Below are 26,675 nucleotides of genomic sequence, written 5' to 3' on the forward strand. Positions count from 1 at the left end.
AAATCCAGGTCAGGGCACCAGGAGTGGCTGAGCTGGTCTTCGGTGCCCAGGGCAGCCTCACCCAGGCTGGGGTGGGGCAGCCTCACTCCCAGCTCGTGGCTCCTAGTGGGGGCTGTCGTGGGAACTGAGGGGCAGAGCAGGTCTGAGGGGACACGCTGAGTTCAGGCTCAGGAGTCACATGGGGCTGGATTCAAGTCCCCTCGACACACATCTGCTGCGCATCTCCTCTGTGCAGGTGGCCCCAAGGAGGCCCCCGTGGACCCCACAGTCCAACAGTGAGGGGACAGGAATCCCAGAGCAGCGAGAGGGGAGGTGGGGAGACCGTGTGTGTGAGGGTGATCACGGAAGGTCTCCTGAGGCGCTGGCATTTTGAGAGTTGGACAATAAAGAAGGCTGAGCACCAAAGAATTGATGCTTTTGAGCTGTGGTGCTGGAGAAGACTCTGAGAGTCCCTTGGACTGCAAGGAGATCCAACCTGTCCATCCTAAAGGAGATCAGTCCTGGGTGATCATTGGAAGGACTGATGCTGAAGCTGCAACTCCAGTACTGTGGCCACCTGATGCGAAGAGCTGACTCATTTGAGAAGACCCTGATCCTGGGAAAAACTGAAGGCAGGAGGAGAAGGGGAACGACAGAGGATGAGATGGCTGGATGGGATGGCATCACCAACTCAATGGACATGGGTTTGAGCAGACTCCAGGAGTTGGTGATGGCCAGGGAGGCCTGGCGTGCTGCAGTCCATGGGGTCACGACTTAACAAGTGAAGAGCAACAACCGAGGGTTAGAAAGGGGCCAGACCTGAATATCTGAAGGGAGAACACGCCAGAAGGAGTGAGCAGCCAGGGCAAAGCCCAGGTGGGAATGAGCTTGGAGTCTAAAGAGCAACTAGAAAGAGGGCCAGGGCAGTGAACCTGCACGGGGCTCTCGTGTGTGGACTCATGTGCAGCCCTTATCTTTGAGTGTCAGTCATCTTCTCTGTAAAACGGGATCAACAATACCCACTTAACATGAAATGGACACACAGGCCTTAACCCAGGGCCTGGTAAGTGGTATTCCATCATTCCTCTAGCAACAGGTCCATCCCTGCCATCCTTTAGGGTTCAGATTTTGTTATATATATATTTACTTATTTGGCTATGCCAGGTCTTGGCTGTGGCGTGTGGGATATAGTTCCCTGACCAGGGATGGAACCCTGGCCCCCTGCCTTGAGAGCGTGGAGTCTCAGCCACTAGGCCACCAGGGAAGCCCCATCCTATGCCCCAGCCCAAAACTATCCTCACCAGGCGCATGAGATGCCCAACCATTCAGTGAGATGTTGGAGTGTTCTAGGTGTTGTTCAACTGCACAGGACCTCACAGTTTATAGAGCATTTCCTCCCATTCTTCGATCATTCCGCAGAGCTGGGTGGCTGTGGAGATCTTCAGTCACAGGATGGCAGCGTATCCCGCTGTCCCCGGCCCACGGCAAATGCTCAAAGAATATCAGGTCCAGGACCTGCTATTTCTGCCTCCATGATGGACTTTAAAATTCCAAACGCCTTTCTTACCAGACTTCCTTCATTTGAAGAAAGGATTGGGAACTTCTCTGGTGGCCCACTGACTGAGACTCTGTGCTCCCAATGCAGGGAGCCTGGGTTCGATCCCTGGTTGGGGAACTAGATGCCACAACAAAGACCCAGTGCAGGCAAATACATTAATTAATCTTAACAGAAAAGAAAGGATCGCTTTCCAACCACATAGATCCCTCCCCCAAGGGAGATCTTGGCTCACAGCTAAACTCTGTTGGAATCAGAAGCTGAGCCTCCATGTAAACCCAGATAAAATACTGGAGCAAGACAGATCCTCAGGCCTTCTCACACGGAGGCCGAGCAGAAGCAGGCCAGAGTCAAGGTCAGGTCAGGGACTGAAGTCACGGGCTCCTCTTCGTGACAAGAGCTTCACTCCTAGATGAGGGCCAATCCCGGGTCTCTGCTCTGCTGTGTCCCTGTCCTGCCACCTCCGTTTCGCCTTTCAAGATGCAGCTGGGGTGACATCACCTCCAGGAAGCCTGCCTTGATCTCTTGTAAGAGCTGGCTGCTCCCTTATTTGTCCACCCACAGCCGCAGGGCTCCTCCCACCAGGGTAAAGGTTCTGTTGAAGTTTCACTCACAGGCATGAAGCACACAGATCTCAGTGGATTGTCCCCAGATGAACAGCCTGGGTAAACAGCATCATCAGACTCCTCTCGGACTAGTTACCAGTCCTGCCCCAAGGCATCTCCACCCTGACCTCAACCCCTCAGTTAGTTTTGCCAGCTTTTGTACTTTATGCAAATGCAATCATCCAAGAAGTCCTCTTTTGTGTCTGGCTTCTCTCTCTCCTCAGGCAGAATTTCAGGTGGTTTCCTCGCATTACTGTATAGCCTTCCCCACTTATGAATAGACCATAATTTATCCATTTTACCATTGATGAGCATCTGGGCAGTTTCTAGTATTTTTGTCAGTTAATGACTGGTACAGCTGGGAATATTTCCTGTCTTTTGGGGCCCATGTGTACACCTTTCTGTTGAGTGTATGTGCAAAGAAAGAAGTGAAATCACTGGGTCAGAGGGTGGGCATGTACTTGGCCTTAGAAGATGCAGTCAAACTGTTTTCCAAAGCAGTTGTGCCAATTTATACCCTGCCAATAGAGACAAGCTTGTCTAGGCTCAAAACTGTCTCAAAGTCCTTGCTTTTCAACTGTTCACTCATCTGTCTAACCCATTGGGGCTGGGATGCCATCCAAGCCCCCCCACGCCCACCCGGCTCCGACTGGCAGGAGACTCGCGTGAGAGAGGAGATGAAGGGCGTCAGGGAGAAGCACAGAGGGCGTGCTCAGCGGTCCAGCGGTCGGGACTCTGCACGTTCACCACTGGGTGTCTGGGCCTGATCCCTGAGTGTGGGACTGAGACCCACCGAACCACGTTGAGTGGCCAGAAATAAAGTGTCATAAAATTATTCTAAACAGACTTCAATAAGTTCAAATACACTTTAAAGAAAAACACAGAGAGGAAAGAGAGAAGGAGGGAGGGTGGGGTGAGGGGAAGGGGAGAGGGAGGTGGGGAATGAAGGAGACCGCCTCCCCGCCAGCGGCTGCATGCTGGCTGCTCTGGGGCAAGGGCTTGCTGGGCTGAAACTGCGCCTCCCGGTTCACGCTAAAACCTCACTGTGCCCTAAAAATGGACAACTGAGTAAGTGTCTTTCTCCATTCATTTCAGGATCGTCTTCCAAACATAGGTTGTTTTCTGGGAATTACTGGGAGGGGCGAGGACAGCAGGATCCCCGGGTGGGAAGGCTTCGAGATGAGCCCCTGGAGGCCCCTGGCTTGGAGATTGGCCAAGCAGACGGTCCCAGGGTCCACCTCATCCCAGACGAGCCTGCCCACTGCCCTCTGCCGCTGCAGTAAGCAGGGGCAGGGCTCTGGGTCCTTGGCCAAGGCCAGATTCCAGGGCAGAGCCTGCTGGGCAGAGAGAGGGGGCCCCCAGGATGCTGGATGCACCTCCTGAAGCCGCCCCATGGGCGAGCCCGTCTCCCTGCCAGGCGGCACAGACCCCCGGAGGGCCGCCCTGAACCCAGCCCCCCGCAGCCTGGCCCAGTCTCGGGTGTCAGCCAGAATCCAGATGTGCCAGGGCAGGTTGAATGAAGTGGGCTTGCTTCCTCTGCTTTGCCTGTGCCAGCCCTGGCTCTCTGCATGCAGACTCAGCAATGGAAGAAGCAGGGAGCCCACGCCGTCTGCAGTGAGCGCAGGAATCTCCTTCCTGGACTTTCTGAGTTCCTTAAATCCTCAAGAAACAGAGGTTTCACCACCTCACAACGGCTCCCATGGTTGAGCTATGCAGTGGTGACACAGTAGAAGCCACCATTTTTTGCAGCTTCATTAGGGACCAGACACTGTCAACCTTACATACTTTATTCCACAGTGTCTCCATGAAGTAGGTGTTATCATTATCAAACCCATTTTGCAGAGGCAGGAACTGAGGTTTAGAGCCATTATGCATCTGCCTAAAATCACATTTTGTGTGTGTGTGTGTATACGTATATAATATATATACATATATAACATACATGACATATGTACATATATAATATATAAAAATAATTTTTTCCTACCTCTCTCTAACGAGAGGGCCTAGAAACAGTGGCACCACAATAGCCGTGAGCACATACATTGCCCAGATCTTAGTTTCTAAATACCACACTCTAATAAAAGGAATCACGGTCCTCAGAGAAATGGCTGGTTCTCTTCTGAAAGTGAAAGCAGAAGATGAGCCTAGCATCGTGCTGTACCAGAAACGAAGGAAATGCTAAAAAAAAAAAAAAAAAAAAAAAGGATGAGGGACATCATAGACACAGAAGCTCATCTGGAAGAGTTCCCAATGGCCAAAACTGGACAATCTGAACAACAAAATAAATAACTTAGTACTGAATTATAACCCAAAAGATAAGATAGATAAAGGCATGGGTCCACGCTGATAGAAATAAATGGGAGAGGGGAGGAAAAATCTTCCTTAGGGAAGAATTCAAAATAATATCTATAGATACAGTTTCCAGGAGGTGGAGCATGTCTTCTCCCCAGTCGAGCATGGGCTCCACTTGGTTCAAATGACAGAGTAGGAGAAGGAGAAAATAGTGCCTTCACAGTGGGAGAGCCTGGCAGACACCAGCTCAACCATGTAATCAAGGCCAACGGGGCCCTTCTCCCCAGCCCGCAGCCCTGCCCGGTCATGAGCAAAACATCGTACAAGCTCCAGCGGAGGGACCATCTAACAAAACACTGAACTCCTCAAACCTGGCAAGGTCACGAAAAACAAGGAAAGATTGAAAAACTGTCGTAGATCAGTGCCGTGATGACTACATGTGGTGTGGGATCCTAGATTGGTTAATGGAGCAAAAAAAAAAAAAAAAAGACATTAGTGGAGAAATTGGTGAAATCAAAACAAAGTCTGGCGTTCAGTTAATAGTCATGTATCAATGTTGGTTTCTTAGTTTTAGCAACTGTTCCATGGTCATGTAAGATGCTACCATTAGGGAGACTGGCCAAGGAGTGTCCAAAACTCACTGTACAGGCCTGCAACTCTTCTGTAAACTTAGAAGTTATTCCAGAGTAAAAGTTCTGTTTAAGAATCATACAGGTGACTTCCCCGGTGGTCCAGGGGTTAAGACTCCGCTCCCCCAGTGCAGAGGGCATGGGTTCTATCCCTGGTTGGGGAGCTAAGATGCCACATGCCACCTTAAAAAATCACCCTGGCTATAAACATATGAACCAGAACTCAAATTCAAACGTCTGTCTCCTTAGCCCATACGCTCCGCCCTCCCCACACCATCTCATGTTAGGAAGTTGTTCCCGAAGCCCACTTCATGGATCTGAGCCTCTCATCTGCCCACCTTTGCCCTCTCAGACCAACCCCATCTGTTTTCTCCACCCCACACCCTCCTCTTGAGAGACGAAGGATGCTCCTATCCGCTCCGGTATGCTCACATCTCCAAGGTCAATATTCCTAAGTTGTTCCACTCCTGGGTGACTTGGGTTTCAGTGAATGTTGGCCACCCTAGCACCCAACCCTCCTTTGAAGCAGCCATCTGATTCTACATGGGGATCCATAGGGTTCCAGAGAAATTAACCTGGTTCCAGAGAAGAGCACACGACTTAGGTGAGGTCTATTAGCACACACCACCCCTGGCCACGATGATCAGCCCAGAGGTAGCCATGTGACCCAACTAGGTCTAAAATATCCTGGGAGTTTGACAGGGAATGGTAGGATGAAGGCAATTCTCTTCTTCAACGTGGGATGTAAATGAAGAAGCCCCTGAAAGTCCTAGGATGAAGCCTGAGGACAGCAGAGCAGAGGGGTGGAAAGTCTGGGCTGTCACTGACTTCAGTGGCCACTGGACCAGGCCTTGCCTGAAGCACGGACTGCCCCTCCACTGGCTGAGAAATGCCCTCCCAAAAGATCTTATTGGACAAAGGCAGGGGAGGAGGGTTCTTGGCAGGTGGGATTTAAATGAAAGATACGGAGTGGGGAGATTATCTGCATGGGCCCCAAATACAACCACACGTATCCTTATAAGAGGGAGATCAGACACACAAAGAAGGCAATGTGACTGCAGAAGCAGAGACTGGAATGATGCGGCCACAAGCCACAGAATGCTGGCGGCCACCAGGAGCTAGGGTGCTAGAGCACACCACCCCTACCAGATAGAGCACAGCCCTGCCCACACCTGGATTCTGGCTCAAAGATACTGACTTTAGGATGCTGGTCTCCAGAACAGATAGAAGAAATTCCTATTGTTTTTAAATCACTTAGTTTGTGATCATTTGTTAAAGAAGCTGTAAGAAACAAATCCAAGAACAAATAAATTCTCCTGATTATTTAAGCCTATTGGAATCTGATATTTGGCTAACTGCAGCCCAAAGCAGTCTAACTGACATGCAGCTCCTGTCTCATCATCCTCTGGTCAAGAGGTGAACTCTACAGAAGAGCAGATCCCAGGAAGAGGTGAGCAGTCGGAGCTCCTCCCGACCTTTTTCCTTGGCTGCTCCATCCAGTCTCCCCTAATGGTAGCATCGTACACGACCATGGAACAGTTGCTAAAACTAAGAAAGCAACATTCATGCGTGCACACCTGAGCAGATAGGAGCATCCTTCGTCTCTCAAGAGGAGGGCGTGGGGCTCTCTAGACAGCCCGGCTCAGCAGTTGGCGTGTGGGCTTTTCCCCAGTTGCAGCACCGGGTTTAGTTGCCCCCTGGGGCATGTGGGATCTTAGATGACCAGGGATCAAACCCGCATCCCCTGCATTGGAAGGTGGATCCTTAACCCTGGACAATGAGAGAGGCCCAACCCTCCTTCTCTAGCTGAGAAACAGGGCTGGGGCACAAGCAGTACCATAAGGCTCACAGACTCCAAGCAAAGGCATACGGCAATTTATTTACAGGTAAGTCACAGCAACCGGGGCCCACACAGGCTCAGACCAGAGACTCCAGATCTGTCTACACAGATAGGTCCCAGCACCCAGAGCCACTGCCAGTCAGGCCCCTGCCAGAGGGACCAAGACTCCGGCAGGGTGGAGGGCAGGAAAGGGAGAGGCCAGGTCCCAGAGGGCACGAGCCCGAGGGATAAACGGCCCTCGTCCCTGAACTGTGGACTCGAGCAGTAGGAGGACAGCGGAGACTCTTCAGAGGCAACCCCCGCCTGTGTCCAGCCTGCACCCTCGAAGCCAGGCATCAGAACAGAAGCCCCAGTGGCAGCAGGTGGGGCATGGGGACAGCGCAGGTCCCCTGCAGACCTGTCCAGGCTCCAGCATGGGGCTGCTGTCCTGGGTCATGGCCGCCGTCACACGGGGGGGCCCCCCAGCTTGCTGGTGGCACTTGTGACCCGCTTATTTTCCCGGAGGTTCCGGAGGCGGGCACTGAGGCTGCTGATCTCCTCCACGTAGGCCTGGGGCACCCAGCCCTTTTCGCCATCTGCCAGGCGCACCCCTTCCAGCCAGCCTAAGGGTACATGAGCCGGGGGCAGCGTCAGTGACATCCAAAGAACACCTGGGCCCTAACGCAAGCCCTGTCTGCACCCCAGGGCTGAGAGGACACCATCTCAGCATCTCCCGGGGGCAGGAAGGGGCACGCCTCTAGCAGACTGGTAGGTGGACTTCTGATCTGTTGTTCCTGATGCTCTCTGAGGAGGGATTTCCCCACTTCTCCCCCATCAGTTACTCTCAACCCTACACCTTTGCAAGCAGGAAGTTCATCTTCTTGTCTAACTTGATTCTTGCATGCTATGGTGGATCAACACTGGTGTCACTTTTTCCTATGAAGGCTTAGCTGTCTAGCTCCCTCCTGCCCAAAAAAGCCCCCACCAGGAGGCCTCTCCAGGAGGGCCCTCTCACCGTCACTGGTCCGCATCCTCACGGCCAGGATGTCCGTCTTCTCCAAGGTCAGCTCGTCTGGCTGCGACGCCTTGTATGTTCTGACACACTGGACCTGGGGGTGGTCTGAGAACGAGGGGGGCAGTGAGGGAGCCCCCAGGGGGAGGCAGGAGGAGAGAACGGCAGGGAGGGGAGAAAGAAAGAGTGGCGATTGCAGCTCTTCCCCTGTCCACCCTAGCCACTCTCCTCTCTGACCCGAAACACAAGTTCTAGGTGAGTCCAGTCCCTCCAAGCTTCGATTACTACTTCTGTGCCCTGGGCTTCCCAGCTCAATTCAATGTTTTGCTCCTGACCTCCTGGTCTAACTGTCTCTACAAAATAGTAATGGCCCCTTTGTATGGCACAGTGGTGAAGAATCCACCTGCCAAGGCAGGAGATGAAAGAGACGTGGCTTTGATCCCTGGGTTGGGAAGATCCCCTGGAGGAGGACACGGCAACCCACTCCAGTGTTCTCGCCTGGAGAATTCCATGGACAGAGGAGCCGGGCGGGCTGCAGCCCCTGGGGCCGCAGAGTCAGACACGCCTGAGCACACACGCGCCCTCTGTCTGTCCTCCATCCATCCTCCTCAGCTGAGACTCAAACATCACTCCCACGTACAACCCTCCTCTGAGAACAAACGTCCTCCCACAGCCGCCAAAGCCTTGCACAGTACGGCGTTGCCCCTTGCTCACTGCCTCACCAGCCTCATCTTCCCCTTCCTCCTCGGTCAAGAGGCCCAGCCGCACCCTTATCACCTTGCCGGTCCCCAAACACTCTAAGCTCCCTCCCGCCTCGGGGCCCTTGCACGGCTGTTTCCCCTTCCGAGATGCCACCGCGGCTGCCCCTCCCCGTCCTTCAGCAGCCTTCGCTGACCACCTCCTCGGAGGGGCAGGTTCACCCTCCGGCCCAAACGGGACCTCTAGTGCTGGTCAGAGAATCAATTCCGGTCCGGTCTCAGTCCCTTCTACCACACTAGGTGGACTGCGAGTGTCGGGAAAACCACAGGCCTCGGGGTCAGACCAGGCTTGAAGCCCAGCTTACTGACCTTGGGCAAGTTACCGAACAGCCCTGGGCCTCAGTGTTCTCAGATACGGAGAATGAATCTACCCAAGGGCATTGTTGTGACCAGTAGCCGTTCCCTTTTCCAGGAGATCTCCCCGAGCCAGCGATCGAACTGGGTCTCCGTCATTGCAGGCAGAAAATAAAGGCATGTGCGAAGCCCTCGGCACCCCAGCACGTGGAAAGTACTGGGTGGAAACGTGCTGCTTACCTTCCTTTTCATTGGCTCAACCCTAACGCCCCAGTTCAAAAACCCTGCACAACTACCTGGCTCCCACCACACCGGGATGTCCTCTGGTTGGGCTGCACCCTGCCTCACCGGCCTCATATCATGCCCAGAGAAGCCTCTGGATCAGCAGGGCAGACCCCTCGGCCTGCCACACCCCCACCTGCTCCCGGCCACTCTGCTCCTGTCCTATCTGCAACTGACGCAGGGCCACAGAGAGGCCCGATTCCAGTCCCAGCTCAGCTGCTGACCGCTGAACCTGGACAAGCCACTTGACCTCTGCAAATCTGTTTTCTAACTCGTAAAAGGAGCTTCTGCAGGGACAGCATGGGAGGATGGGCAAGGCTGCATCCTCTCCAGGATGCTGACTGCACATGGAAGCCAGTCTATGTCAAGCCGGCCCGTCCTCCAGGGTCTCACAGATCCATCCCCTGCCCCCAGGCTGGCTGACCCCACTCCCTGCCGGCCCCACAGGCAACATGGCACCCAGAGCCAGGGGACAGGGGGGTGCGATATGGTACCCAGCCCCGGGGACGTGGCCCTCGTGGTGGGGGACAGGCTGCTACCTTCCCCCTCGCTGATGACCTCCTTGTCCTCCTGGGGGCTGGAGGGGCACAGGGCCGAGATCCATCGCTGCTTCTCACTCCTGGGGAGAGGAAGGCTGAATTGTCCCAACATGAGAACTGCAGTCTCCCAGGGCCATGGTGGAGAAACCAGGGCTGGGAGGACAGGGTATGATGTGCAGACGTGGGACCTGAGTCAGGCCATCTCCACCCCAAGGCCCACCCAAGCCAGCGCCCACCCAGCTCTGAGGATGAGCACAGAACAGGTCCAGGACCCCCTGGATGCCAGCTCTGCCAGCTCCAGCCTTAGGCTGCCATCCTGAGCCAGAGAGGAAGGCTTCGCCCCTGTCTGGGGGGTCTGCTCCCCAAGCCCAGGCCCACTCACTCCGTCCGGGCCCTCAGCAGGAACTGGTGCTTCGTGTGCTGCCCGTGGAGGAGCTGAAGGAGGAACACGTGGCCGGGGATGCCCTGCAGCTTGAGGCTCAGGTCCTTCACCTGCAGCTCTGCCATCTTCGCGTGGACGAAGACGGCAAACTTCCCCAGCCTAGAATGGGGGGGGGGGGGGGTGTGAGGTCAGCCTGGCCCTACCCTCGGGACGAGGTGACTGCTGATGGGAAGAGAAGAGAAGGCATCATCTGTCCCTAGGACCCTCCTCAAGAAAGCGAGGCTGCACAGAGCAGTCAGCAAAATGAGGGCTGCAATCTCCCTGGCTCAGGTGGAATGTGACGCAGACAGTCCCTGCCCCTGATCTCCCTGGCTCACTGACAGACGCGGGAGGTGATGGAGACAGTCCCTGCCCCAGGCACACTTTCCACTCTCTCTGAATCTCTTCCTGGAGCCTCTGTTCCATAGAGACGCCTGGGCAGCTTCCCCACTGAGATCTGCAGACTGCTTTGCGTCTGCCTCTCTAACCATATAGGAGGTGGACTCTGTCTCACTTGCTGCCGCATCACAGCACCTGACTCTGCCAGGCCCGCTGTTTGGGTCTGATAAACCCTTCTAAGGAAGGTGGGCAGGTGGGTAGACAGAGGGTGCTCCACAGTTCCTTCATGTCGGCTGATCTGGACAAAACCAGCATCTTCACCAGACCAGGTCCCGCCGCAGGTCCCCGTTCCAGGGAAAGACGCCAGCGAATCCCCCGAGGACACTCAGGCCTTCTGCTCACCTCTTTCCTCCCCCGCCCCCACACCCGGCCAGCAGCTGTGTCCTATTCGTTGGTCTCCTTGCTGCCCCCAGAACTCACTTACCCCTACGCCCACCACTAATTCTGGAGCCTCTGCTCTCATCTGGGCAGTTACAGGAGCTTCTGTTCTCTGCCTTCCAGCCTGTTCTCCAAACTAGCTGGAGTAAAGTGCCTCCTCTGCTTAACTCTCCACGCTCCCCGCTGCTCTCAGAAAGTCCAACCTTTCTGCCATGGCTTTCAACATGCCAACTTCCCTTTCTTGCCCTTTCTTTCTACAAACTCAGCCACACTAGGCTTCATCACCTTCCAGACATACTCTGCTCTTCCATCCTTCTGTAACTTGGCTATATTTCTCCAATCACCTCTACCTGGAAAACTCCTATGTATTCTTCAAAACCCAGTTCGAACATTCCTTCCTCTATGAAGTTTTACTGACTCTCATCCCACACCAGGGAATGCTACAGTACAGATAACCCTTCCATCAAAACTCTGAACCGGTGATTACTAGGATTTATTTTCACTGGTGTGAGACTGCCTGTGAGCAGAGAACAAATCTCATTCATCTCTAAGTTCCCAACATCCTTTGGAGGACCCAGTACAGAATAAGGATTCAATGACGCTTCACTGGGTGAATAAACATATCAGAACTGAACTCTTTCTCTTTCCATGGCATAAGACATCCATCCACCATCCCCTCCATCCTTAAGGCTTACTTCAGGAAGTCTTCCAGACTTATAATAATCACAGCTAATTCTGAATGAGTATTCAGTATATGCCATGCTGTGTGCTAACCTCTTCATGTGTTATTATCACAGTGCATTTCCCTACATGGTAGCCTCTATTTGACAGATGGAAAACAGGACAGTGCAGTAGTTATGAGCCTGGGATCTAGCATCAAACATACCTGACCTCCTCCTGGTTCCTGCATTCACTAGCTCCATGATCTCGAGAATAACAGGAGAGGCTACTTTCCAGGAAGACACTCAGGATTAAAGGGGAAAATCCACATAGCATGCCTGGCACAGAAAAGGTGCTCAGATGTTCGTTATTATCACTATGGCTCAGGGGCGGATGTGCTTTTAGTCTCTGCTCCAATTGGTGTCCCTCATAGCCTAGTTGGTAAAAAAAATCTGCCCGCAGTGCAGGAGACCCAGGTTCTAGTGCTGGGTCAGGAAGAACCCCTGGAGAAGGAAATGGCAACCCACTCCAGTATTCTTGCCTGGAGAATCCCATGGACGGAGGAGCCTGGTGGGCTACAGTCCATGGGGTTGCAAAGAGTTGGGCACGACTGAGCGTATCTCTTCCTTCCAATTGGTTTAAGCTCAGAGCAGCTTCAAAGTTCTCGGCACACAGTCCAGCCCTTGATTCTCAGGTCCAGAAGATGGACGCGCCCTGGCTCTGCCTTTCCTGGGGGAGCCACTCAGCTTTAGGGTGCCCCAGCAGCACAGCCTGGCAGGTGGACTTGCTGTGAGCCCGCGGATGCAGAAGAAGGGAGCTCCACGCTCACCACCACCACCCCAATGCTGCCCCGACTCACTCCTTCCGTCGGGAGAGCAGCAGGCAGTCATTGAAGAGGTGCAGGTAGACCGCCTTGCTGGACAGCTTCAGCTTGGCAGGGGGCGCCGCGGGCAGGGGCGCCAGCTCCACCAGCTCCCCGTGCCGAACCAGCCAGCGGGCCTGAGAGATCAGCGGGAAGATCTGGGAGGATGGAAGAGACAGGGGTCAGGCCAGGGGCAGAGGGCAGAGGGCAGGGGGTGGGAGGGCTGTACAGTGATGAACTGGCCCACAGCCCCCAGGGAGGAGGCGACAAGGCTGCCCCTCCAGGTGCCCCAGCCCCCCGGCTGAGGGCGGATACCTTGCCCTCAAAGTGGATCTTCTTGCTCAGATGGATGAGCTCCTCTGTCCTCTTCATGGTCTGCACACTGGCATTGCACTCTTGCACCAGCTGCAGAGACAGTGGGGGTCACCCGCAGCACCCCCAGCCCTGACTCCCCCAGCCCAGTCTCAGGCTCCCACCTGGAGACCAGAGGCTGTGAAGCCTGAGGCTCCTCTGGAGACACACAGGGGTTCCAGGGAGGCCCTTGGGAGCCAGACACCTCCTCCCTGCCGAGCTCACCTCCTTGAGGGCATTGAAGGCCTTGGTGGCCATGTCTTCATCTTCAGAGCCCTGCGCTGTCCGCTTCAGGATGTTCTGGAAGGCAGAGTCAGTGCAGCGAGGCAGTGTGGCCTCTCCCAGGGACCCCGCCCAGCCCTGGGTGCCCCGAGGGGCTGTGGCAATAAAGGGGTCTCCCCCCCACGCAGCCCTCCCCACAGCCTCGTGCCCTCAGGTACCTCCACCAGCATCTTGAGGCGGGTGATCCTCTGAAACGGCAGGATGAGGAAGGAAGTGAGGGGCAGCCGCTGGCACACAGGAGACTCCTCCAGGCGAGCCAGGATGCCAGGGAACTTGGGGTTCTCCAGGCTGGACAGTGGGGGCGGGAGAGGGTCTACAATGACAGGAGGCCCCGAACGCGGGATCCCCGCCTCCAGCCACCCCTCTGGTCCTTCGGGGGCCTCGGCAGGTCTGGCTCCTCCTGGTCAGAGCCCAGGGCAGGCGCCCAGCCCCTCCCATGTCAGCCCTCCGCAGCCCCGCCCCCTTCAGAGCCCCGCCTACAGCAGGCGCTGGTAGGTGCGCTCCTGGTAGGCCTGGTTGGTGACGTAGGGCAGGTAGACACGCCGGAAGGCCGGACAGTGCTGCAGGACCACGTCGCACACGCTGAAGCGGAGGACATCCGCCTCCAGCCGCTGCTCCAGGTCCTGCAGGAACCTGAAACGGCAGCCAGGGGTCAGGGCCGGGGCCAGGAGGAGACCCCACAGGCGGGAGCCCAGCCAGCTGCAGCCTGGCTGCCTGACTCCCCGGGAGGCCGGGCCATTGCCTCACCTCTCGCTGGTGCTCTTGACCTCGGGCAGTTTGGAGAACAGCCACTGCTTGTCCTGTGTCCCCAGGCACTCACTCAGCTCGGCTGAGCCTAAGAAGTGGCCCACGGCCACCGACAGACTGTGGATGTATGAGGCCTCGGACGTGATCAGCTCAAACTTGGCCTGAGTGAGGGTGGATGCAGGGCTGAACCCTGAATGCACTCGCTTCGCCCACCAAGCGCACCCCGAGCCCTGGATACCGCCTCCTTAGATTCAGCGCACCCCCGGTCCCCTTCCCTTCTCCAGGCCCCTCGGGATCTAGCCCCAGGTTGGCTTCACAGACAGCCTCCTGCTGCTACTGCGGCTCCGACCCAGCCTTGCCCAAGTTTGCGCACCACGCATCCGGCTGGCTCTGGTCTACCGGCCAAGCCCATCCACGTGCGCCCTCCCGCCGACCGGATTCCTGCTCTAGGGCCTGCTGGGCCCGCGTGCACCCTGAGTTTCACCCTCTGCGCCGCTCCTCCCTCCCAGGCCCCGCTTTCAGGGGTCTCGGTCTAGGACCCTTTCCCTGGTCCTGCCGCACCTTGGGCCTTTTCCCGCTGACCCCGCCTCGGGGCCCCGGGCCCACCTCCCCCCCACCCCAGGCCCGGGCGCACCTCCTGCAGTTTGCAGCCCGTGGGCCGGGTACCCAGGTGGCCAGGATCCCGCGCCCCCCAACTCGGGGTCCCGGGGCCCCTCCCACGCCCCCCGCCCAACCTCGGCGCACCTCTTGCAGTTTGCAGTCGCGCAGGCTCAACGTGGCCAGGACGCCGCTGCCGCGCACGTCGGGAATGTCCTGCCACAGCGAGAAGGTGGAGCCCCGCGCAGCGCGCTGCGCCCTGAACGAGCTGCTCGGGGAGAGGTCGGCGCGCGGCGGCCCCGGGCCCTCCTCCGCGCCCTCCACCTCATCCGCCGCGCCTTCCTCCTCGCGCTGCTGCCGCCGCAGCTCGCGGGCGCTGGCCACGTCGCTGTATTCCTGGTAGAGGACGGCTGGGCGGAGAGCGGAGGCCGTGGGGCGCCCGCCGGCCCCCTGCCCCGGTCCCCGCGGCCCGCCTCGCCTAACCAGCCTTCCCGACGGTTAGAGGAGCGGAACTGGTGACGGGTCACTCGCCCACTCATCCCGCGAACCTTGGGCACCTCCTGAATGCTGCCCCTGTGCTGGCCACTCATGGTCCCGGTCTCTCCCTCCCACTGAAGCCCGACCTCTCAGCCCCCCAGATCCCGGTTTCTCGGTACCCCAAGCTCCCAGCCCCTCCCTCGGCGAACCCCCGCTCCCCCTCCCCCCCCCCAACATACAGTTAAGCAGGAAGCGGGACTGGCGCCGCTCGCTGGCGCTCCGGGGCCCTGGCGCCGGCTCTTCCCGCGCATCCAGCCTGGGAAACGGAGCGTCAGGGCCCGACACCGCCCCTCCCCGCCTCGAACCCGAGCCTGGAGTGGGAGTTGATACCTGGGCTCCTGCCAGGTGTCGGGGACCCCGCTCAGGTCAACAGGAGCTGGCGTCGCCGTGGTGTCCACCCTCATCTCTACACTGCGCGAGTCTCTTCCAGGCGCTTTCCCTGCAGAGGGGCAGAGCTGAGGGAGACCCCCAAGAGCGGTGCTGGGCACGGGGGCCCCACACGCATCTCAGGGGTCCAGTGATCCCGCCCCGCATCTGCCTCTTGCGCTGCTCTCAGGGCCTCCGGGCGAGCTGGTACCTTCTAGGGCGGCTCTGGGGCCTGACCCTGACCCTGGGATCAGTGCCCTGGCTGCTGAATTCCGCCCCAAGCGCAGGGAAGAGTGCAAGCGGGTCATCAGCTCAGAGGCCGAGAAGCGCCTCCGCTCAGGCCCCTCGAGGCCCCCACGAGCCGGCCCAGGCAACCCCGCCGGCTGGGGCTCCTCTGCGCTCAGCGCCTGCTCCGCGGCCTGACTCGGCTCCAGGAAGACAGCGTGGGCCTCAGGGCCACCAAGGGCCTCTTCTCTCTGGTACACCCGCATCTTGCGCCCTGACAGGGGTGGGGTGAGAGAGCACAGGCTGGCATCCAGGGGGGTCTCCCCTCCCTGCCACTGCCGTGTGACCCTGGACATCAGAGGGATGTGCCCGAGAGAAAGGCCAATGTTTTTGCCAGGATCTTTTCCCAGAGTGATGTGGTCAGCCAGAGGGGTGGGGAGAAAGCAAAGTACCTGACTGCTGTGGGCAGAGGCCCAGGAAGCCCAGGACACCTGCTCACTGCGTGTCCCCAGACGAGTTACCTGCCTTCTCTGAGCCCCGGCTCCCCTATCCCTAAAATCTATCACTTGTCCTGCCTGTTCGGGGAATCTGGGGGCTTACTGGTCCTAAAAGAGCCACCCCACCTCTCCCCTATCCTCCCCCCACCACCACGCCCTCCCCCGGAGTGACTCACAGGCTGACTTCTTCTCTGAGCCGTGGCTGGCCCGGCGCTGTGGCTGTGGGTGCTGGGAACTCCAGGGTCCCTCCAGGGCTGGGGGCTGGGCACTAGGACAGTGTGGCCAGCTGCCAGCCCTGCTGGGCCGCACTCCCCCGCTGGTGGAGAGCTCGGGGTCTGCGCCTCCTGGGGGCGGTGGCCATAGCAGCCCCTGGAGGGGAGCGGGGGTCCCCAGAGACCAGCGGCTGCCAGGTGCCTGCAGCTCCTCTGGAGCCACAGGGAAGAGATCCAGACACACAGGGCCTGGAGGCTGCAGGATGGGCAGCTCCGTGAAGGACAGGCTCTCCTGCTGGCACACGGCCACTGGGTGGTGGGCAGTGCCAGGCGACCCAGCCAGATGGGGCTGGAGGGCAGCAGGTGGCCCACAGTCCATTCCTCCTTTGCTCCGCCACCCACCAGGGCCTGCGGGGAGAAGGCATCAGAGCAAGGCACAGGACAGCAGTGGCCAGTAGGCACCATGTCCTGGAGGCCTGGACGAAGTCTCATGTACACACATCTGTACAAGCATACTCACACACTTGATTATATAGCAATAACTAATGCTTACTTGGCACTTACTTGATGACAGGTCAAGTACTTTACACATAGTAGTTCATTTAATCCTTTGAAGCCCGAGCAACCCAGAGTTGATGCTTTTTTTTTTTCTTTTAGTTGTGGTTCGCAGGTTCAAGTTGGCACACAGCATGAAGGATCTTAGTTCCCTGACCAGAGATCGAACCCAAGTTCCCTGACCACTGGACCACCAGGGAAGTCCCCTGATCTGATACTGTCATTAGCCCCACTTTATAGGTGAGGAAAGTGAGGCGGAGAGGTTATCTGGTAAACAGTGGGGCCCGGATTCAAACCCAGGCAGTCTAGCTCTGAGTCTGTGCCTTTAAGCACCTTGTACATTTCCTAACTCTCTGACATATGATCAGACATACAGATACATACACTGTCACACAGACCCACGTCTGTTCCATGTACATCCACACGTATTTTCTTCCAGCTGCAGACACTGACATACGTACTTTCACAGATACACTCCAACATTTCAAATTCACAGGTTCACACATTCACACACACTTTTTTTATACAAGTACATATATTCACTCACTTTCACAAACACACGCTGAGCCATCAGATATTTACATATCCACTCAAGTTTTCTCACACTCCTGTTCCATTCACACTCAAAACACCATGACGCAAATACAAACACACAGACCCAGTAGTCCTGGTTGGTGTTACCCAACCTCCCCTCCTGTGCCCAGAGTTGCAGGCTTCAGTACTGAGTGGTGCCCACACCCATGCCAAGCTGGCTGGGAGGGTCACAGATCGGCAGGCGGGCCACCACCCAGGACAGGCTGGGCCCTCCCAGGAGAAGGGAAGGAAAGAGCCCCAGCCCCCCAGCTTGGGGTGAGAGAGGGGACCCCATCTCCCAGCCCCAGGAACAGGACAACCTGTGTGGGGCCTCTCGGGCAGGAAGTCATCCCCAGTGAGGCTGCCGGAGCCTCAGGTCAGGCCTACCCGTCAGCGGGCCTGAGCCCCCAGCCCTGGCCCCCGGCCCCGCTCACTGCATCCCCTCACCTCTGCACCAAGGCCCGCCGCGGATGGGGCTTGGCTGCTCCGGCAGGGGAAGCCCTCTCTCTGCCCAGCTGGCCTGGGGAGATCCCACCCAGACAAAGAGTTTGATTCATCAAGCCCTGTGGTGAGGCAGGCGGGGAGGGAGGGAGGGAACAGGCAGCAGGCTGGGCGGGGGCCTCCTGGGGCCTGGCCTTGCTGTGGGCAGGCTGGGCAGCAAGGACACCCCCTGCCCAGAGGCCCGCTCAGGCCAAAGGGGCAGCGCCTGCCTGGCAGGGCCGGGAGACTCAGGAGACAGAGCCGGAGAGACCAAGGGGCTGAGGCTGGAGGACGGGGATGCTTTAGAGAGCGACCCAGAAACCGAGACCCCCAGAGCACTCCAGACCGGAAAACCACAGATGCTGAGGCACTCAGGGGCCCAGGGACGGGACACTGCACGTTTCAGACAGACCAGATACTCAGAGACAGATGTGAAGCCCAGGAAAACCAGAGGAGACGGGCAGGCAAACGCTTCGTGCCCTTTGGGATTGCCAGTCTCACGGGGAAGCCAAAACAAAAACAGTGGCAATCCAGGTTGAAAAGAACCAGCCCAGAGGAGCTGTCAGAGCAGAGGGCTGGACTCACCTCGATCCGGGCATCCCCAGAAGGCGTCCTGAAGGAAGTGATAGCAAACTGTCCCGACTGAAATACCCAGGGGTCCAGTACACAGAGAGAGGGAGAAAGCTTTGGCATGAAAGCAACAGCGACAGTGTCAGTGAGCCTGGGGGTGGGGGGCAGGGGAGGGAAAAAGGGGAAGGACCAGCGGGGGGCCGCTGGTCTGTGCCTGGGCCCCTCCGGAGCACAGGGTGGGGCTGCTCCTGAGGACTTCTCAGGCCCTCCCCACAGGCAGCAAATCTGTCTGTTTCCTCGTCTGGGGAACAGCATAGTCAAGCTTCAGAATGCTGATAGGAGAATTAAGAGGACTTCCCTGGTGCCGCAGGGGTTAAGAATCCGCCCTCCAATGCAGAAGATGCAAGTCTGATCCCTGATTGGGGAACTAAGATCCCACGGGCCTGAGGCAAGGGGGACTAAAGCCCGTGTGCCTCATAGAGCGCCTACCTGCTCCTCACTCACCACAGCCGGAGAGAAGCCCGTAGGCCGCAAAGGAAGACGCCACACGCAGCAACTAAGACCCAATGCAGCCAAAAATAAATAAAGATTAAAAACATAAGAATAATGCAAGAGGACTTCCCTGGGAACTAAGATCCTGCATGTTGCATGGTGTGGCCAAAGAAAAGAATAATGTATGTAAAGCACCTCGCACACACTGGGAGCTTTGCAGTTGATCCTCATTCTTCTGAGTACTTTTAGTCTTTCTCCAGTCACAAGGATGGCTTGGGCCATTACACAGTTAGGAAAACTGAGGCAGTGATGTTAAGACACATCCTGTTTTGTAGGAGCATGTGGCAGGAGACATGGGACCACTGCCCACCGGACAGGTCTCTTCCTGCTGGAATCAGAAGTCCCACTTGCTTCTGTCGGCACGCCTGTGCAGGAACACACGTGTGCTTCTGCTCTCTTACATTCTGGAGAGCCTCTCCACTTGGGTTCTGGAAGCCCCTAGAGGGCTGAGAGGAACCCCCCTCCCCATGTCAGCTGCAGGGATAAATGAGCAAAACATGGAACCGTGGGGGCAGGAGCATCTCATATTTTAAAAAAAATTTTTTTGGCCACACTACACAGCACGTGGGATCTTAGTTCGCCAACCATGGATCGAACCTGTGCCCCCTGCAGTGGAAGCGCGGAGTCCTACCCACTGGGCCACCAGGGAATTCCAAGGAGCACCCCCCACTAAAGCCTCAGAGGAGGAGGCTGGGTAAATGGAGGGAGACGTGCAAGGCTTCGTGGAGGAGACAAAGCTGGAGGCAGGTCCGCGGGCAGGAGGTCAGGGGTGGGTTAGCTCCGTCTCTGCCCAGGCCAAGGGACAATGAGAGTGACCACCCAGCCAGGGCGCCAGGCCTGTGGCCTTCCGTGGACATGGTCTACCCAACCTCAGTGCTAGCATGCTTACAGCTTATCTCCACCAGATCCAAAAAGAAACTATCAGGAAGAGACGGGTCCCAGGTAACAGGGACATTACCTGCTCACGACCTGATCACAGGGCGCCCTGTGCCCACCAGGCAAGGGAGCCCACGGCGGCGAGCCCCTGCCAACACTCACAGCCCCGCGCTGACTCTGACCAGCTGTGTGACTTCAGACGAGTCAAGCCTGGGCCTGGGCCTGAGTGTCCCCATCTGCAGAGGAGCTCTGAGCACTGTCCCCAGGGCTGCAGTACTCATATTGCCCCCAATGAAACTTAACTCACAACTCTCAGGTTGCGCGCTTTTTTTTAAGTGGACAGAGAGTCCCATCCAGGGGGTACTCATCACAAGGACAGTGGACCCACTCCTCAAGGCTGGCAGGGAGGGCCCCTAGATGCTGGGATGGTCCGGACCTCCTATGCCCAGCTTTTCCCTGCCCCCTCCAAGGTGCCTCTGGCCCTGCTGCCCAAGGAGTAGGGCCCTGCAGGGCCCCTCTTCTTCTCAACGCAGGGAGCCAAGTGGGAGGTCATGGCTGGAAAGGAGACTCAGGCCACGCAGGCTGTGGAAGCCCAAGAGGCCATAAGCGTGTGGGGGCCAGGATCGGAGGCCTGGGAGCTGCACAAAGGACTTACTCGGGAAGACTGGTGGGAGGAGGACGGGGCTGCTGGCAGCCAGGGGGCCCTACCTCAACCAGGGAGCTCCGTCCAGCCTCCAGCACGGTCCTGGGCTCCAGGCTGCCCTGGGGGCTCTGGGGTTGCAGCCAGGTCCTCAGGGGGCGATGTCAGCATGGCCCCTGAGCCAGGCAAGGCAAACTCCTGGGTATTGTGTGGGGCAGGGAGAGGGGAGGCGAGGGTGGAGGGAACCTCGCAGGCAGGCAGGCGGCTGTCTCGACGTGCCTGCTCCCCGCCCCCCTTCCCCAGAACCGGTTTGGCCAGTCTGAGGTACAAGAGGTGGGCTGGAACAATGGGAGTCCTATGCCCAGGAGAGGCTCTGAAAGGACCCCAGACTGACACCCTAAAGATGGGGGAGGCACTGCTTTCCCTCCCAGGAGACAGGTCACCCTTCTGCTGCAGCTTCCCAAGTGTGAGATGTGCTCGGGGGACTTCTTGGGGCTGGGGAACATCTCAGAGAATGATGAGCCTTGGACTAGTCAGGGACCCTGAGGACTCTGCAGGGTGTTGATCCTCGCTGAGCCAGGCGACAGCATCTATAACGGGGTTTTCTGGTAGCTCAGGTGGTAAAGAATTCACCTGATTCCTGGGCTGGGAAGACCCCCTGGAGGAGGGACAGGCTGCCCACTCCAGGATTCTTGGGCTTCCCTGGTGGCTCAGCTGGCAAAGACTCTGCCTGCAATGCAGGAGACCTGGGTTGGATCACTGGTTTGGGAAGACCCGCGGGAGAAGGGAACAGCTACCCACTCCAGTATTCTGGCCTGGAGAATCCCATGGTCTGTATAGGCCATGAGTCGCAGAGTCGGACACGACTGAGTGACTTGCACTTCATTTAATATGAGTGTATACAAGTACTAGTGCTCCTGTGCTAGTAACTCTTATTATACACTAATGTGCCAGGCACTGTTCTGAGCACTTCACACACTAAATATTCATTTAATCTCCACCACAACCCTATGAGATAGATGCTATAACTGCTCCCACTTAACAAGTTGAGGACATGAGACTTGAACGGGTTAAGTACATTATCCCATTTAAATCTCTCATCAGCTCTATAAAGTCCCTGTCTTACAGATGATGAAATCACACTTGCCAAAGGTCACACAGCAAATAAAAGTCAGAATTAATGTTCAAACCCAGGTCTGCGGCTCCACTGCCAATCCGTGCCCTCAACAGCTGCCTGGCACCGCCTCTCCAGACTTTGGGAAGGGTCTGGTGAAAAGTGTGTGACAGTCCACTGGGAGGTGTCTCAGCTGACCCAACTAAACCCTTTTTTTATTATTGACGTACTAAAGGCCCTGATGAGCACAGGGCCTTTTGTAGTCCACTCCCAGATCCTATGAGTTCTCCCTTGCCAACTGGTAACCATTCAGTTGGAGAGGTTAGGTCCCTTCACTCCTTCATATCCTCCTTGGCACCCAGAACATCAGGACGTAATGAGGAGACACTGCACAGAGTGGGTGGAGAGGTGGCACTGTGGGGCGTAGAGAGATTTATTGCCAGGGTTGCTCAAGGGGCAGGAGACTGGGAACATGCAGAGGGAGGCAATGCAGGGCTAAGGGTTTTCAGAGAACCCTAGCCCTCTCACCCCAACTCCTAGGCCGACCTTGGGGCCGCTGGCCAAGGTACCGTAGCCTTGACTCCTAGCTGGAAGCAGAGGCCGCCAAAGGAGGGAGGATCCTGGGGGATTAGGGGCCTGGAAAGGAAGTCTCGCTTCTCTGGACCCTGCGTCCTGGGCTCCAGGGACAGCGCCTCCTGCTGCAGCGGACAGAAAGCAAGCGGAGGACACTCCAGAGCAGAAGGGGCTCAGGTGGACTTGATACAAAAGGAGGGGCGCGGCGCAGGCGGGTTGGGTGATGGGCGGGGCCCGGCGGAGATGAGCGAGCCAGCGGCCAATCCTCCCTCTGGACCAAGCTAGGGGGCGGGGCCAGAACGCTGACCTTGGGCCTTGGGTGGACAGAGGGGCGTGGTCAGGGGCGGGGCCAGGGCCCGCCGGCCGCACTGACCCAAGCAGCGCCTCCGCGTTGTTCACCAGAGCCTGCTTGGCCAGGTCGCGCCTTACCTAGGTAGCCAGGGAGGCTGGCAGGTCGAGCACGAGCCAGGGATGAGGGGCTGGGGAGAAGGGAGCGGTGAAAGAGAACGATGGCTTTAGCGATCTTACTCTGCCAAATGCTTACTAAGTGCAAGGCACTTCGTTGTTCAGTCTCTCAGTCGTGTCCCACTCTTTGCGGCCCAGCACACCAGGCTTCCCTGTCCATCACCAACTCCCGGAGTTTGCTCAAACTCATGTCCATTGAGTCGGTGCTGCAAGGCACTATTCTGAGGGGTTCCGGGTATTCATTCAATTAATCCTCACAACTCTAGGGAGTGAGTAAATTACTTCTGTTTCACCTGTAAAGAAGCCAAAGCATAAAGAGGTCGTCATCTGCCCAAAGACACAGAGGTACAGTTCGAACTCCTACACTAAGAACCTGTTAGAGCTAGAGAAAGAGGATCTTGAGCAAAGCTAGGAGTTCTAGGACTGTGGCCAAGAGGTACTAGTATTAGTCATGACACTAATTAACGCGTAGAGCACCTGCTGCGCTGTGCGCGTGCTTACCGCTCAGTCTTCATAGCGACCCCATGAAGTAGATCCTGTTCTGTAATATACCCTATTTACTGCCAGTCGGCGGCACAGCCTTAACTTGGACTCTGGCCTGTCCAGCGCCCAGAGGGCTTAGCTTACCTCGAAGGCGATGATGAAGACCAGACTCACAGCCAGCGGCTTCCCGCAGACGAGGGTGAGATTCCTCTTCGCGTCGCAAAAGCCCTTGTACCTGGGCTGCGGAGGGCGCGCGGTCCCGCGAGGCCCTCGGCCCCACGATCGGCACTTCCACCCTCCCCACCCTGGGGCTGGCCCTGCCAGGTTAGCTGTACCCTCAGCCGGCTCTGCCCTCTAGTCCGCCCCCTGGACTCAGCTTCCTGAGCTCCCAGTTAGGCCCCGCCCCGCCCCGCCCCGCCCACAAGCTCACTGCCCCGCCCCCAGGCCGGACCAGAGGCCCCATAGAACCATGGCCACGCCCCTCCCGGGCCCCGCCCCTCTGAACTCCTCCCCTCCCGCGGGCCCCGCCCCCTCCACCCCGCTCCCAGGCCGGGCCGGAGGGGCCCCAAACTCCGGGCCCCGCCCCTCCCCGCTCCTCCCCACCCCGCGGGCCCCGCCCTCCGCCCCTCCCCGCTCCGCGCTCCGAGCCCTCCCGGCGGCCCCGCCCCGCCCCAGGGCCCCGCCCGCTCTGTGCTCCGCCCCTCCCGGCCGCCTCTCCCACCCGCGGGACTCGCGGTTGCCCCGGGTGAGGTAAGCCGGAGGCGCGGGTTCCCGCGTGAAGCTGACAGAGCCGCGCAGTCGGCTGCGGTGTTCCTACCGACACGAGAGACGTGGCAGGACGTCTGAGGGGAAGGCAGTGAAGAAAACTGCAGGGGCTCCAGGCAGGAAGGCCCTCCTGCCTTTCCGGGCCCAAATGGGTCTGGTTCCACTCTCGTGGGCAGGATTAGCCTGTGCCCAAGGGGCCCTCTGCCCCTATTTCCCAATCTCTCGCCCCGAATTCTAGCCTCAGCCCCCATTTCCCTGTTCTCAAGCCTGCTGCCAGTCTCTGATCTTCACCACCCCCCTCCTCCCCTCACGTTCACGATGGTGGAAGGGTGGGCCATGGTTTCGAGTAGGAGCATCCAGATCCCGGTGTCCTGAGTCCGCTCAGTCACCAGCCACCAGTAGGAACTAGTGGGCATCCGGTCAGACCTTCACTAAGCTGCTCAGCAGGGCAAACAGGGGAGCAGGTGACGAATATGGTGATGAATCCAAACCGCAGCACTGGGGGCTGGGGGCGTCAGATCGGCGTTCCCCGCCCCTGCTGGGTCAGCCCCCACCAAGGGACCCTGTGCACCACGTGTCTGTTTCCAGGTGTTCCTCAAAGAGGCCCCTGCAGTGGACGGGCTCAGAGTCCTCCTTCCAGCACCCCTACTCCTGCCTGATCCATCTGGGTGTCCCTAAGCCCCACCAGCTGTCTCTTCTGCTGCCAGGCCTCCAGCTTCCCGGGACAGACGAAGCCATTTCTATGCTCCCAGTCCCTTGGAGCTAGGCACCACGGTCATTCCCACTTTATAGATGAGGACATGGAGACTCAGAGACCTTGCCCAGGGCTCCCCCAGTTGTGAATGGAGGTGCCAGGGCTCAAGTCCTTGTTTGCTGGACTCCAGAGTCCAGGGTTCTTAAAATCTGCGCTTCCTATACGGCCATTCTTGGTCTCCGGAAGCCCTTCCCCTCTCTAAAATATGAAAAGAGAGCCCCCTCTCTCCCGTTCAGCATATCACTTAATCCACTCAGCTCTCTTGGAGAGGTATGTCCCATAAGCAGAGTCAGAGCTTACAGAATGCAGAACTAGGACTTGTGTTCCTGTGTCCTGACCCCTAATCAGGGGTTTTCTGCTTAGCTCTCATAAAGTCTCCCTGCCCCAGCCTGACTAGGCCCAACCCCCAGGTCGTCCCCTGTGCCCAAGTCTGGTGAACTCCTCCACTTTGCTGGCCAGCTGTCCGCCCTCCACGGTGCTGAAGAGCTACTGACCTTAGGAAGGCAGCCTCCAGGCCACACTGTAACAGGCAGACACGTGGCACCCTACTCAGAGTTTAGGGGCTGGCCTCAGAGGCAGATCCTGCCCTGCCATACCTGAGGGGTGATGCCCCCCACCGCTCAAGAGGTGGGTTCTCTGGGCTCTCTGGGCGAGGATACTTGCATCCCCGAGCCATATGCCAAGCAGCCCGCTGTACTCATCAGGGCACCCCACAAACCCTCAGGCCCACTGGACCTGCTGGCAATGTGCCCTCCCCCTCTGGATCCAGGCCACAGCTAAACTCCAGGCGGAGGTGGACCCCTGTCCCTGCTGTGCCCCTGAGCCTCTGGCCTCCCACCCGTTGAGAGAGAGCTCTGGCGACCGGGCTGCTGGGACGTCTTGTCCCACTGCCCCCAGTTAGGCCACGTTCCCAAGACCTGTTGGGACCATGCCCATATCTACTGTTCAACCCATGAGAAGCCAGTTGAGTATTTCTGGGCCAGGAAGAAGGAGTCATGCTGCTGAGGGGGATGGGGTGCGGGTTCTTTTGGTGATGCTCTCTCCCATTCCTGCCAAATGACAATGGGGATTACACAGTAACACCACCTCCTGGGAGTCTAGCCCTTGAAAACTCCTGACCTGTCTTTGTTAAAAACTGAAGCTCCCAGAGGGAAGGCCCAGCTCTGGTTCATTTCTGTGACCCCAACATCCAGTCCAGGGCGCTCAGTAGAAAGGCCCCCACAAAGATGGTGAGGAGCCCAAATGTCAGGAATGGGAGGTGGGGTGTCAGGCCTGTGCCACTCAGTGACAGTTGGGTGAATGAGTGAATGCAGGTGTTAGTTTCACATTTACCCAATGATGTATTGGTATATTACAGCTGAGAAAACTGAAGTCCAGGGAAATCAAGCGCCAACTTCAAAGTCAACAACAAGATGTCAGTAGAGACAAACCTAGAGGCTCAAGGACACTGCCACTCTGCTGGGACTTCACTGGGAGTCAGCAGTCTTGTTCAGGGGTCCTCACCTGCTTTGAAGAATGCTGCATAGAAGGGAGAGGAATAGAAATTGACAAATTGGAAGATGAAGACTTTGGAAGGGAGGGCATCTTCATGGTGGGTCTGTGTTCTATGCATCTCTGGGCAAAGGGCAGAGCTGGTCAGAGTTCTACTGAGTGTAAGGGGGCAGGCCCAGCCCACTGGGTCAGCTCATTTGCTTCTCTCCACCATACACCTTCCCCTAAGGCCAGCCATGCCCCCCAGCTACCTTCGTTTGAGAATGACTGAGCAGGCTGAGGACACCAAGGTGGGAGCTGCAGGATCTGAGATGCGGGGAGTCCTGCCTCCCAACTGATGCCAGGATACCCCTGTGACACCCTGCCCTTACCCTGTCTGGTGAGCTGCTCAGCCAGCGAGGTAGACCTGGCCCAGGAGGAGGGTCAGGACCAGGCTGAGCTCAGTTGCTGATGCTGGCAATGCTGCCAACCCAGGCAGAGTGA

The 26,675-nt window shown here is 57.6% G+C and overlaps 1 protein-coding gene across 22 annotated transcripts; it reads right to left on the bottom strand.

Moving 5' to 3' along the window:
* Positions 1-6,916: 6,916 nt before the first annotated feature.
* Positions 6,917-23,545, bottom strand: ARHGEF19 (Rho guanine nucleotide exchange factor 19). Of its 22 annotated transcripts, none has more exons than XM_070458741.1 (19): positions 23,327-23,545; positions 22,664-22,992; positions 20,616-20,723; positions 18,984-19,035; positions 16,266-16,709; positions 15,579-15,866; positions 15,332-15,440; positions 15,181-15,257; positions 14,612-14,874; positions 13,868-14,028; positions 13,601-13,753; positions 13,279-13,408; positions 13,064-13,138; positions 12,803-12,892; positions 12,485-12,645; positions 10,150-10,308; positions 9,768-9,862; positions 7,898-8,002; positions 6,917-7,505 (listed from the first exon to the last, which is right to left on the bottom strand). In XM_070458741.1, the coding sequence occupies exons 5-19, from the start codon at positions 16,678-16,680 to the stop codon at positions 7,348-7,350; spliced, it is 2,439 nt and encodes an 812-aa protein (XP_070314842.1). In that variant the 5' UTR covers positions 16,681-16,709; positions 18,984-19,035; positions 20,616-20,723; positions 22,664-22,992; positions 23,327-23,545; the 3' UTR covers positions 6,917-7,347. The 22 variants fall into 22 exon arrangements, 21 of the variants coding, with proteins under 21 accessions (XP_070314842.1, XP_070314840.1, XP_070314833.1 ...); XM_070458739.1 differs by having other exon boundaries at positions 18,969-19,035; XM_070458732.1 differs by having other exon boundaries at positions 19,167-20,723.
* Positions 23,546-26,675: the final 3,130 nt, after the last annotated feature.

The sequence above is a fragment of the Odocoileus virginianus genome, chromosome 30, assembly GCF_023699985.2.
Source record: "Odocoileus virginianus isolate 20LAN1187 ecotype Illinois chromosome 30, Ovbor_1.2, whole genome shotgun sequence".
In the NCBI taxonomy this organism is placed as follows: Eukaryota; Metazoa; Chordata; class Mammalia; order Artiodactyla; family Cervidae; genus Odocoileus; species Odocoileus virginianus.